Below are 12,696 nucleotides of genomic sequence, written 5' to 3'. Positions count from 1 at the left end.
GCAATCTATGTGATTTCATCAGCAACACATTAAAAACAGCTTTATACATCATCATCAGCAGGCACTATAAGCAAAACCCCAGACTTCAAATTCATCTTCTATTCAATACCTCAAAACCCTAACTTCATCAATCCATCTTTAATATTACTAGATTCAACCATTAAATCCATTTTCCTGCTTTCCCATGAACTCAATCAACTTATTTGGTTCAGAAAATATCTAGGGTTTGGTATATCAATCAAAAGATGACTAATACAAGCATGTGAGAGGAAGAACAATCGAGATTTAACAATAATCAATCATGAAATCATGGGAAAATAGTGAGATTTAACAAGATTGAGAGTTTCTCTCATGGCAGAAATTTTCAGAGGGGAGAAAAAAATGGAAACGAAAGAGAAGATGGAAATTTTGGTTTATAAATGGGAGGAAAAGAAGGAAGGAGTTGGAAATATCATGGTCTAGGTGTCGACTCTTTTTCCACTGAATGGAGGAAAATGAGTTGATGGGAAATCCAAATCCTCCGTAGAAAACCTATGCCAAACATTCATAAAATAGACTACCTCCCCCAACTACGCCCCCGAACTCCAACTTCGCCCTAAATTTCTCCGTGCCAAACGCACTCTTAGGGAAGTTGGCAATTGCAATATTTTCATTGCATAGTTCTATAAAATAAATTCAACATTGCTTTTGGGTCTGAGATTAAAGCCAAAAAAAAAGGGAGGAACATCCGACCAAAATATATAACACAGATCCTGTACAAATAAATTCTTTGGTAATATGTATCGAGTCTTCCAACATAACATTCACATATAAACTTTTTTTTTCCTTAGAAAGAATTTACACGCGAATGCTATAGAAGTAAACCCTTTGGTAGTGTGTTTAGTCCTAGAGTATAAAAACCAAACTCTGCATTCTCATTCTAAAATTACAAAACGAAAATAAAAACAAGTCAAACTAAATACTAATTATGTGTTTTCTTCCGAAAGCCATTAATTCGATCCCCCATTGTTGACTTTCAAATTTCTTCTTTCTTGTTTTTCGTCATTCAAAACCAGACTCGATTAAAACTTCATACTCAGTACCAGCACTGCTCTCAGCACATACTGAAATCATACAGATAAGTGTAACCAATAACTATTTTATGTTCCTGTAAAATTACACTCGTAATAGAATTGATTATTTTAGATTCACTGAAAAATCTTGTAATTGTATGACAATTCTATTAGTTGTGAAATTTTGACTAGTGAAAACTGGAGACAACGTAATCTTTTCAACCAACTTAAAACTACATCCCAATTTTTTTTAAATAAAAAGTCATAGAATTCATAAGGGCAAGCATTATGGTTGGGCGTTTCGCTCGGCTATAACTTAGTTGTAGCTAAGCTAAATAAGAAATAATGCGCCTCACTACTGGAGATTTCCATCCCTTAGCCTGTAGAGACGAAAACTGGGTTTCCGTCCTTTTTTTTAACCAGGTTGATATAGAATTTTTTTTGTTATGGGCTTAAAGATATTTAAGGAAAAAAAAAGGAGATATAATAAAGAAAAGGGGAATTTTAGTAAATAAAAAGAGCTAAAAGAGAAATACTAGGAGTAAAAACATGTTAAATAGTGAAAACTAGATAGGAAATTCAGTATTCGTCTAAAATATCACGGAAACTTAGCTTCTGTATTGATCAAAATACGGAAAAGTTTCCGTGAGACATCGCTTAGCTTAAAAGAAGAACAAATCTATTCCTCTTTGTAGCAAAGCCAGGATAATTTACCACATTAAAACTAAGCGAAGGACCACAGTGATTGAAATTTCGTTACAATTAACTATAACTAAGCGAAAGCACCAACCATAATGCTTGTTCTAAAGGTAAAAGGATTAGATTGCCCCTATTTGACCATTTCTATTTCACACGTGAATTCTTGTCCATTGTCGCCAAAGCTTTGTGCCCTTAGAGCAAGTCCAATGGAACCGGCAAACAAGCAGATTTTCCCATTTTATACCCATAAAGAGACTGACAAACAAGTAAAATGGATGGACAAACCCACAAGTAAAAGGGTTTTTCCATCGCGTCTCAAGTTAAGACGAACAAATCAACATAGGTCGATTGGCCTATACTAAGCTGAGACGCGCCTCACATAGAGACGAGCGTCCTTGATTGAGCCGACAACGACTATTATCATCCAATGACTGTAATTCCACTTCCTATAGATATAACCAATTTCAACCCCAAAACCACATTTCTCCAACCACAGTTTCTTATCATTTCACTTCAATCTTCATCTTTCGATCTCAAAATCTTTTAGAAAAAATCAAAAAATAAATGGCTATCAGAGTTTGTGGTCCTGAGTTTTCTCAGGAAGAAGATTTAGCAATTTGCATAGCTTATGTTTTTCAAATAAGAGATAATATCCATAGTGTTATGAATTTTTCGCAAACGAATTTTTGGCAACAAAGTTTTTGTAACACTGCAGAAACGAGGAATCTGAGAAACCGTGATACTTATGGATTATGTGATCGTTCTCAATCAATTTGTCATGCTGTCAACGAATTTCTTGATATGCTAATGCAGATTAACTGAAATAGGCCTAATGGTGAAACTGAAGGTGAAGTGATCCAAAGAAATCAGCGATATGGCTTAATATAAAATAGAAGTCTAATTTAAAGTCCAAATATTTTGATAAAAAAATATTACTGCCACTTCTTTTACAAGATATAAACTTAGACAATAATAAGAACTTAAATATTGACATCGATAAAAATCTACTACAATCTTTGGCCTTCTAGTTTTCTTCATTTGGCGTATCTTCCATTCAACGTGCTCGTGAACTGTTTCGCCTTTGTTTTTGAAACTTCAGTTCTTAACTTTCAAAGCTGGAGCTTTTCTTTGCCTTTAACATGACATTTTTTTGGATTAACTTCTAAAACTTGCACAACTCTTTCCTTTTTACCACTTTCATTTTTTTTTTAAATTACCACGTATCTTATTTACAGCCGCCTCAAGTTTAGCTTCACAAGAAAAAAAATAGCCTTATGAGACATATCAAGAGGAAGATTTATAGCGGAAAAAATTCAAAAGAAGATTGAATTTTGTTGTGAGTTGAATGTTTGAATGTGTTGATTATTTATACAGGAAGGAATTAGCCGTTGTGAAATGTCCCATATTCACCCGTTCGACTTAACCTGTTTCGTGGAACATTTTCTCCATTGCACAAAAGTCAGTTTATCTATCCACCTGGACAAGCAAATTAACAGATTTGATGGTGCCCATCCATTGAAGTTGCCCTTATGGGAATATGTGTGCTGTGGATATCACTATCTAAAAGAGAGGAAAAAACCACAACAAAAATCAAATTTAAAAAAGATTGGAAAAAAAAAAATACTTACTCTCGCTCACTCGCACACACACTCACTTACTCTCGGAGTCCAACACACACCACTAACCCCCACTAAAGAGAAAAAAATTAAAAACAAAAACAACCCTTTTCACTTTTTCTACTCCTCCTCTTCCTCCTTCCTCCCTCCTCTCCTCCTCCTAAGATCTTTCCCCAACCTCTTTTTCTCTTCTGGCCAAAAACCCTAACAAAAAAAAAAACCCTTTTGATCTTTCAAAACCCCTCAATCATTCCTGCATTTGAGATCCTTGGGAGGGGTCTTCAAACCCCGGGATTAGATTTAGTTTAGTTTAGTTTAGGTCAGTGGTTTCAAAATTGAATGTGGGTTTGGTTTTGAGAAGAGGAGGAAGAGATGTATAAGAACCAGCTGCAAGAGCTGGCACAAAGAAGTTGTTTTAATCTACCATCATATTCATGTATAAGAGAAGGTCCTGATCATGCACCTAGATTTAAAGCTACTGTTAACTTTAATAATGAGATCTTTGAAAGCCCTAATTTTTGTACTACCCTAAGACAAGCTGAACATTCTGCTGCTGAAGTTGCACTTAATTCTCTTTCTCATAGAGGTCCTTCTCATTCTTTAGCTGCAAGGATCTTGGTGAGTTCCTCCTGCTTTTCTACTCTTTCTTAATTAGGGTTTCGTTTTTCAGTTCTAATAGTCATACTAAGTTCAAATGATTGAGTTCTTACTTTCCTTTTTAGATTTTATACTTGGGTATTGTTGACATTTATGGAAAGAACTAATTTTCCTGATTTTTTTTTTTTTTTGCAAACCCTTTTTTTGAGTGAGTATCATATATGAATGCTCTCATTGTTGCCGTGTAGTATCCGGGAATGGATCATTGTTTGTTGTTTGAGTAATCAGTTTGGTTCAAGTAGAATTGTGATTTCCCCCCTTCAAATGAAGATTAAATGAGTTTATATTTGGAAATAAATATGAAAGTTTACACTTAAGGGTTTCTCAGTACTACCCTTTGTTAGTGCATTATCTATTCATGTTGATCAATCTAGTACAATTTGTGAACAACAGAGGGATGAAGTTAGAGACACACCCATATGGTGATTCGATTCTGTGTTAATTCTTTCATTATTGGCTTAATGAACAATGCCATGTAATCGGATTACTCAATTGAGAGCCATGTTATTTTAGGATTGAGTTTTGTGACAAGTTCATATCTTTGGTACTAATAATCTTGTTGTTGTTGTTAAATGTGTAGGATGAGACGGGTGTTTACAAAAACTTATTACAAGAAATAGCACAAAGAGTTGGTGCTCCGCTACCAACATATACACCCTTCAGGTCTGGGCTTGGACACTTACCTGTATTTACGTGCAATGTGGAGCTTGCTGGAATTATATTTACAGGTGAACCAGCGAAAAACAAGAAGCAGGCGGAGAAGAATGCCGCCATGGCAGCGTGGTCGGCTTTAAAACAATGTAAGTTCTTACAAATATCAATATATTGCACTATAGCTGATAGAATTTTGATGTGTATTTACTCAATCCGGGAGGCGATTCTTAAACTAATATCATTCCATGTTCTGTGTACTATAAAATTTACCATGCATATAAACTATCAGTAGTTATTGGCAGACATTGATGCACCATCCTTGGGGGTAGTTTTGTTGAATTAGACTTTGCTTATCTGCTCTGTGCTAATATTTGTGTTGTTCACCCTCAAAATCATCTGCCATGTCCAAATTTTACCGTGTGGATTCTTATATTGCATTGTTGGTCTGCAAACGGAGTTGGCCCCAGGACCCTGTTCTTCTATTGGCTAATTTTTAATATGACATTGCTAAGCTGTTAGAATTTACTGAAATTTTTTGAAGGTTTTTGACAATGTTAACTTTAGTGAGCTGATGGGTTAGCCGTCTTCTGGTTTTAGTCCCCTTTATTAAAGTTCCAAAAATCCAAGTTACTGATAAGAAACTTATTTATCCTGGACAGTGGCACAACAAGCTGCAAGCTCGTCATCAGAAGCAGAGACCAACGATGAGCAAGAACAGATCACCATAGCCCGAGCATTATTAAATTACCGCTTGAAAGAAAAACTAGCAATGGCAGACTCTCCTACTGGTCAATCACCCTTCCCTAGAAAATTTCCGATGCAAAATTTGAGACCTTCTACTGCACAGCCTCCTCTCACCACCTCAAGAATACTACCCTTGATCCGTCCCAAATCAGCTCCACGAAATAGACCAGTGCACACTGTGCCTACTGATCCCCAAACAGCAAGGTGCCAACCAACTGAAAGTCGTGGGGTCCGGCCACAAATGTTTCCTGCAGCAGGTGCTGCACCTTATATTCCTATGCGCCATTTCAGGCCATCATATCATGGAATGGCTCCACCAGTGACAATGAGGACATCAATTCCATGTTTCTCTGCTCCTCCAATTCCTCAAGCTCACCGCCATCCTCCACTGATGGGCCCACCACCTGTTTGTGTCAGACAGACCGTGCCTGTATTCGCTGCTCCATCTGTTCGGAGAGAGGAACCACCAATTTTCACGGTCCCTCCTCCACAATTGAAAACGCTGCCTGCTCAAATAGAGGAACCATCAATTTTTGCAGTTGTTCACCACAAGCCAAGACCAATTGTTTCAATAGAGGAATCAACAGTTTCACCACTTCCGTTCCAACCAGCGAAGTTACAAGACCAGGTTGAAGACCCACCAGCGAAGTCTCAAGCCCCAGTCCAGGAAAAACCATCCAGTACACAAGCACAGGTTGAGGTTCTAACAACGTCTTTAGTTCCTACGCCACCAGCGAAGTCTCAAGCCCCAGTCCAGGAAAAACCACCGGCACAGCTTGAGGTCCCAACGTCTTTAGTTCCTATGCCACTGCCATCAAACTCAGCGGTTAATGTAGAAGAGAGTGCAAAGAGTAGAACGGATGACCTGCAAGAATCTGCAACAGTGCAGGACTTGAAACACCTTAAAATCTGATTTCACTGTGGAAGCTCCTTTTTTGGTCCTGTCATGAACTTTTTGTTTAGGTTACATTTGGCAGATATTTCGGATACTAAGCAATAGCAGGTTTAGCTGCAGCTGCTCTACTGAACTCTTAGATTGTATGTCATCAGTAAAGTATTATAAGTATTATTCTCGGAATCCATTTCTGTGGTTGAGCTGTGAGCTTTCATGGCTGATGCACTCCTTGAGGGTCCTTTTTGTTTGTTTGTCTGTTTTTTGGAACACAGTCCTTTAAGGTTATTTAACCCTCCCCCATATAATTGCCAACAGAAATTCACACTCGGTGGTAGTAAAAACTGAAGTTCGTTTAAAGAACAGAACACCTTTTATTTACGAGCTTGAGAAACAATTCACAGCCATCGATACTTGTTGTTGTACAATCATCTAACAAGGCTTGTTTTTTATTCGAATAGATAGAAAATGTTAAAAAATTCATAAGCAAAATACATTCAACTGGAGTCTGGAGATCGGAGGGAATTCTGATGAATCAAAACTAGACATCCACCATCCAGAAACAATGCAATACGGACAAAGTACATCCACCACCACCCAGAAGCACCTTCTTAGCCTACATGCTCGCCTTGGAAAATCTGAAAGTACCTTTTATTTTGAAGCTTGAAATTCACAGCCACCAATACTTGCACAAACTACAAACCAATCTAGCAAGGCCTCTTTTTGTTTGAAGAAACAATGAAGGTGATACAATTCCACTGCTGGCATAGTTTTAACCAGAACAAAGTCTTAAGCAAAATACATTCAACCGGAGGTTAAAGAGAATCCTAATTAGTCAAACTAGTTACATTCTAAGCAATGTGGTACGACAAAGTACATCCACCATGCAGAAACACCTAGATTTTGCTCTACAAGATTTTATACAAAATCTACACTGAAACGCTCCTAGGACTCAATTTGCTTGCTGATGAAGACCCGCTGCATTGTTAAAAGTATAGAAGGGGCTCACCAGAAACTAATATAAGTAAGAGAAACTATTTGGGTTGATAGGATTCACAATGAAGACTAATCACAGATCCTTGTTGTGGTTGGTCAAATCACCCAACCAGCTTCCATAGCACGTAAAACTGAAGCAGTGTCCATCCTGAAACTTCTGAAGCTTCTCCCAGGGCGAGATTCAAGTTCACTTGTTTGAGTTTCAGGTAATACAGGTGGTTTAGCAGTCAGGGTCATCTCGGGTATTGCTGTTGGAGGACTAACTGTAGGGTTCTTTGCCTTCCAAACAGAGGTTGTTCCTGCAAAATTTATCAAAAAAAGCTTTTATTATCCCGTTTATATATAGCTACTAGCTCCAAATTTTTGGGTAAATCTTGTAAACCCACAAGTTTCGAGTCCACAATAATAAGAAACACATAAGGGAAAAGGGGTAAAGATAAACCTTTAGGGGATGAATCCGATTTTTTGGTTTTATGAGGTCGATGCTTGGATATCCACGATTTCAGAGGCCTGCTTGGAGACAAATAAATGATAAGGATCAGCTAATAAAAAAGGCTTAAAGAAAGATGTCCATCTAACTTAAAAAGGCTGCATACTCACCCTAAGAATGGTCCAACCATGTACAACTTCATGCCATTAGCCCCACGAGATACTACATCATTATATGTTGGCTGAAGGTCATCAATTCGGTGCCACGAAATTTCCTGCATATCAAAAATAAGTACAACAAGGGCTTTAAAAGTGTGTCAAGTTTTCTTAGTCATAAATAGGATTGGGAAAATAGTGCATCTATTTTCATTTCACACATACTTTCGTCTTGTGTGATATTTGTCTCTAGAAGAATCACATTTTCGAAACAAAAAATTTCTGATTAAATAAAATTTAACATCAAAATGGATACATACACTGATCTCTTTCTTGGTCTGTGGTGCGAAAACAGTATCATCCTTAGCACCAACGACTATGAAGAGGCGCACCCTTTGTTCCCCAACTGTCACTTCAATAAAATCATCCACTTTCAAAAGTTTCGAGGTATTGAAACCTGTTTCCTCCAACACCTGTAATCAAGAGAAGGTGCATATCCATTACATAATACATGTTCATCAACTACAACAATCAGTCTAAACTGTTATGAAGTCTGAAGTTGATAACTACGAAATAGCTAGCTGTATGCAATTTTAGGGAATAAAAGTATAAAATGGTATTGATCAATGGACTGTATAAACATGTCTATATATATATATATATATATTTTTAAAGACAACTGGACGACCATCTCAGCAGTCAAAACAAACTGGGAATGATCCTCTACAGACGCATAATCTACATCACATATCGGTAATGGTTAATCACACTCTAATCGTGTGGTTATAATTCGTTGACCAGATCATTACCCTGTTGAAGTAACATTGATTTTAAATTGTATGGAGCATGCAAAGGGAGTCTTCCAGAAATTAGCCTAATTTCACAAATATGATAACCATTGGATAATGCAAAAGAAAGATAATTGTATAGTAGGATAATTACTTCTCGGGCAGCACAGGTGTGGTCTTCCTCATCTTTGTTCCTTTTCCCGCGAGGAAAACTCCAGCTTGCTCCAGACTTCCATCCTTTCACCAGTAAACACTGCAAATGCAACATAAAGATGAGAAATTAATGAGAAAGGAAATTACATGACAAAGAAATATCATAAAACATGTATAAGTAACTTATTTCATTAAGCCATACTCGCAACTGGCAACTACAGTTGGAAGATGATCACCTACTTCAAGGGTTTCCGTCATTTAGAGTGCAGCTGTAATACCACGTCTTCTCAAAGTTCTTAAAATAGAGTCACTTAAAAACGTTTTAGACATAAGACCAAACGCTTTCCCCAAGCAACATATCAGAAATCCTACTATTTATAAACTTGTATCTCTGCTGACACTTGGGGACTTGGGAGCATGCATCTACAATTCATTACATACAGGTGCTTTTACCTAACCGAAGTTAGAATTACTATACCTATATGGGTACACAAATAACCAAATACATGTATAAAACTAAAACCTCGTAATATTGTCAATATCAACTTCATTAACTAACAACACATAGAAACAATGGACGCACTTCCTGTAGAAGAATTAGTTTCCTGCAGTTTCAAACATACCCGTTCATAAGCTTCATCCAAAATGATAGCTCCACTTACTGGAACCCTGACCTTGTATTTGTTGAAGTCGTTGTAAATATCATCTACATGTGCAGTATAAGGTCTGAGAGCATCACAGCTACGAAACACTATAACAAGTCAAGGTAGAACTTAACATAACATTAATAACTTCAAGACTATTCAAATACCACAAAATTACAATACAATGCAAAAGGATACTCAGAGATGTAAATTCCCTAAGAGAAAGTGACTTCAACCCCGAATCTTGTTCCACAGCATTGTCCTCGTAAAACCAATGCGCCTGCTCCACTAGAAACAACATCCTCTCAAACGACTCAAGATCTTCACTTGGGACATTCAAAACAAATCGACTGCGCAAAAAGAACAATTCACTTATACAAATCAACCACCACTTTAATCAACAAAAACGTACAGCTATAATTTCAACTTGTTAAAAAACGAGCTCTAACACTTGAATCAGCATAACATGCCCCCAACAATTCATAACAAGTAACCAAAATGCAATGATCTCATAACCAATACTAAGAAATACCAAATATTCCCTTACACCAACACAACAACTCCATACAACTAAATGCACCCCACGAGTGTCTATTTCTTTAGTTATTGTTTCACTGTAATTATGTAGAAAACCTAACTTCAATTTCACTTGATAAAACAAACAAATAAACTTGATCTTGTACATAAACCTAACTTTAAATCAACAGATCAGAAAACATACAACATCAACAGCAGCAAAACTGAAAAAAATTGTAAGACATGAAACAAGAAATGAAGAAAATTTAAGTAAAATCAAGAACCTGCAAAGATCGTCGAGGAGTTCTTGAGAAGGGTAACCTTTCTTAGGAGTACTAGAAGATCGAAGTATACCAGCCATTGATACTACCTACTACAGTAACGAATTAACCTAATAATTTTCGTGTACAATTTGAAACCCTAATTTTTAAAATTCCATAGAAAAGAAGATATGCACAGAGAGAAAGAGTAGCTGAAGAGAAAAGAGTCGAATCGTTTCTACAGAAGTAGAAGAAACGAGAAAGTGTTTTGTGTATTTTTCTACTCCTAGATGTCGGGTTCATGTGTAAACCTACTCCTCCAGTCCTCCTAAGAATCTTTTGGTTGGTGCGAACAAAAGCCCATTAATAAACGGGGACCCTTAGCCTGGACAATTTAGGAGTGAGCATGGGCCGGTATGGGTGGGTTTATACTTCATCCGCATTCAATCCAATGCATTACGAATTTCAAATTTGGCATCCGAATCCAATCCAGCATTTAACGGGTTTGCATCTAGTGGGCATACAGGGGGCTACGCAGAGCCTCGGCCCCTAGACTATTCATATTAATAAAATGTCAACAAGTGACAAAAATTCATACATCATTAACAAAGAATAGTTGGAAATCTAAGATACATTAAAAGTGTTGAGTACATATTCAAATAGAAATATGATGTTTTTTGTGATGGTTTTTGGAACTCTTTCCAACCATTTGGATAACTACTTCAAATCTTGATACTTTCATACCAAGGAGTGATAAGCACATAACATCATAATCACGATTAGACTAGTAGCCATGGATCTTGTATCGAGTTGCAGAGATCTACATCATGCCGGAAGAGATCGTCGTCAATGATATACATGAATATACTATCACATGTTAACAAAGTGCCATTAAGGCTAGTATATTCTTTATAATGACAATAGTCAGCCATTAGAAGACTATCATGAGAAATATATACAAAACCTGAATCTAAAATCCATGTAGAACAAGGATAAGTTTTATTGAAAGCATAAAAACCTAATTTAAATGTTACCCAAATTTACCCTAATTAATATTAGAGTAAACCTAAGCAACACATAATAATCTAATAAAAAATTGATATGTAATTGAAGTTCTGTAAAAGGAATTGAAGAAGAAGAATAAAAAAAGGTAGTTTGAACTTTTTGGGATATTCAGTCATGCAGAGCCTAGATTTGCTTACATTTTATATGTGTATAAATAAAAATGTCATGGACATCACTCCAACAAAACATCCAAAGATTTCCTAAACTATCCCTATATTTTCTGAAAACTATATAAATGCCTTTAATCTAACGGGTCTGGAAAACCAACGGATTTTCAAGATTGCATCGGGTTTAATCCGTAATCTGTCCGATTTCAAAAATATCATCTGCATCCAACCCATTAGCGAACGTTCTGGGCACCCATCCACGAACGATTGTGTCGGTTTGAATCCGCGGATTCTGGGACAAATGTTCACCCCTACTTAGGCCTTCAATGGGGGTATAAATAAATTTAGGGGTAAGCATTTGAGACTTGAAAAAGCGGGGGTCTAACAACCACACCCAATATTTCGCTTAGCAATCTGTATGGACTAACTCCAATATAATTTCAGGAGAATCAACTAGACAGTCAGACTCAATCTTAAGAAAAGTATATCAAAGAGTTATATCTCAATTTCTCAATTCAATTTTCAATCAAACAAATAGGAATTTGCGAGCCCGATTGAATATAAGAAATAAGTTGGACGGTATCAAAAACCAATATCCAAGTGTCTTTAATCAACAACCAAAGGTTGGATTCCCAATTGATTGAACTTACGCACAACCTGTGATATTTCAATTATATAAATAAATATAATGCGGAAAAGAAATAACACAGACACCAGAAATTTTGTTAATGAGGAAACCGCAAATGCAGAAAACCACGAACCAAGTCCAGATTTGAACACCACACAGTATTAAGCCGCTACAAACACTAGCCTACTCCAAGTTAACTTCGGACTGGAATGTAGTTGAGCCCTAACCAATCTCACACTGATCAAGATACAGTCGCGTACCTTACGCCTCTGAATCCCAGCAAGACTCTGCGCACTTGATTCCCTTAGCTGATCTCACCCATAACTAAGAGTTGCTACGACCCAAAGTAGAAGACTTGATAAACCAATTTGTCTCACACAAAAAATTCTATTGAATAGATAAATCTGTCTCCCACAGATACACCTATGAGTTTTGTTTCGTATTTTGATAAATCAAGGTGAATATGAACCAATTGATATACCAGACTTATATTCCCGAAGAACAGCCTATAAATATCAACCACCTCACAATAATCTTAATCGTATGATAGCGAAACAAGATATTGTGGAATCACAAACGATGAGACGAAGATGTTTGTGACTACTTTTTATCTTGCCTATCGGAGACTAAATCTCGAGAA

The 12,696-nt window shown here is 36.7% G+C and overlaps 2 protein-coding genes across 2 annotated transcripts; one reads left to right on the top strand and one right to left on the bottom strand.

Annotated features, from left to right (window-relative positions):
• Window positions 1–3,457: 3,457 nt before the first annotated feature.
• On the top strand, window positions 3,458–6,504 carry LOC113308435 (double-stranded RNA-binding protein 2-like). The gene is made up of 3 exons (XM_026556898.1): window positions 3,458–3,985; window positions 4,605–4,824; window positions 5,338–6,504. The coding sequence occupies exons 1-3, from the start codon at window positions 3,740–3,742 to the stop codon at window positions 6,333–6,335; spliced, it is 1,464 nt and encodes a 487-aa protein (XP_026412683.1). The 5' UTR covers window positions 3,458–3,739; the 3' UTR covers window positions 6,336–6,504.
• A 160-nt stretch (window positions 6,505–6,664) lies between these two features.
• On the bottom strand, window positions 6,665–10,516 carry LOC113308436 (mRNA-decapping enzyme subunit 2-like). Its single transcript, XM_026556900.1, has 8 exons — window positions 10,281–10,516; window positions 9,679–9,830; window positions 9,460–9,587; window positions 8,838–8,936; window positions 8,216–8,368; window positions 7,911–8,014; window positions 7,753–7,820; window positions 6,665–7,609 (listed from the first exon to the last, which is right to left on the bottom strand). The coding sequence occupies exons 1-8, from the start codon at window positions 10,355–10,357 to the stop codon at window positions 7,407–7,409; spliced, it is 984 nt and encodes a 327-aa protein (XP_026412685.1). The 5' UTR covers window positions 10,358–10,516; the 3' UTR covers window positions 6,665–7,406.
• Window positions 10,517–12,696: the final 2,180 nt, after the last annotated feature.

This window comes from Papaver somniferum, chromosome 9 (genome assembly GCF_003573695.1).
Source record: "Papaver somniferum cultivar HN1 chromosome 9, ASM357369v1, whole genome shotgun sequence".
Taxonomy (NCBI): domain Eukaryota; kingdom Viridiplantae; phylum Streptophyta; class Magnoliopsida; order Ranunculales; family Papaveraceae; genus Papaver; species Papaver somniferum.
The sequence above is the reverse complement of the archived record's forward strand: the minus strand, read 5'-3'. Positions and strand labels throughout refer to the sequence as shown.

Excerpts from the sequence above, each read along its gene's own strand:
- LOC113308435 (XM_026556898.1), top strand. The coding sequence starts at position 3,740 with ATGTATAAGAACCAGCTGCAAGAGCTGGCACAAAGAAGTTGTTTTAAT. Across the intron at positions 3,986-4,604 it reads CTTTAGCTGCAAGGATCTTG|GATGAGACGGGTGTTTACAA; the intron begins GTGAGTTCCTCC and ends TTAAATGTGTAG. Across the intron at positions 4,825-5,337 it reads GTGGTCGGCTTTAAAACAAT|TGGCACAACAAGCTGCAAGC; the intron begins GTAAGTTCTTAC and ends TATCCTGGACAG.
- LOC113308436 (XM_026556900.1), bottom strand. The coding sequence starts at position 10,357 with ATGGCTGGTATACTTCGATCTTCTAGTACTCCTAAGAAAGGTTACCCT. Across the intron at positions 8,937-9,459 it reads TGGATGAAGCTTATGAACGG|TGTTTACTGGTGAAAGGATG; the intron begins GTATGTTTGAAA and ends TTGCATTTGCAG. Across the intron at positions 8,015-8,215 it reads AGACCAAGAAAGAGATCAGT|GAAATTTCGTGGCACCGAAT; the intron begins GTATGTATCCAT and ends TTTGATATGCAG.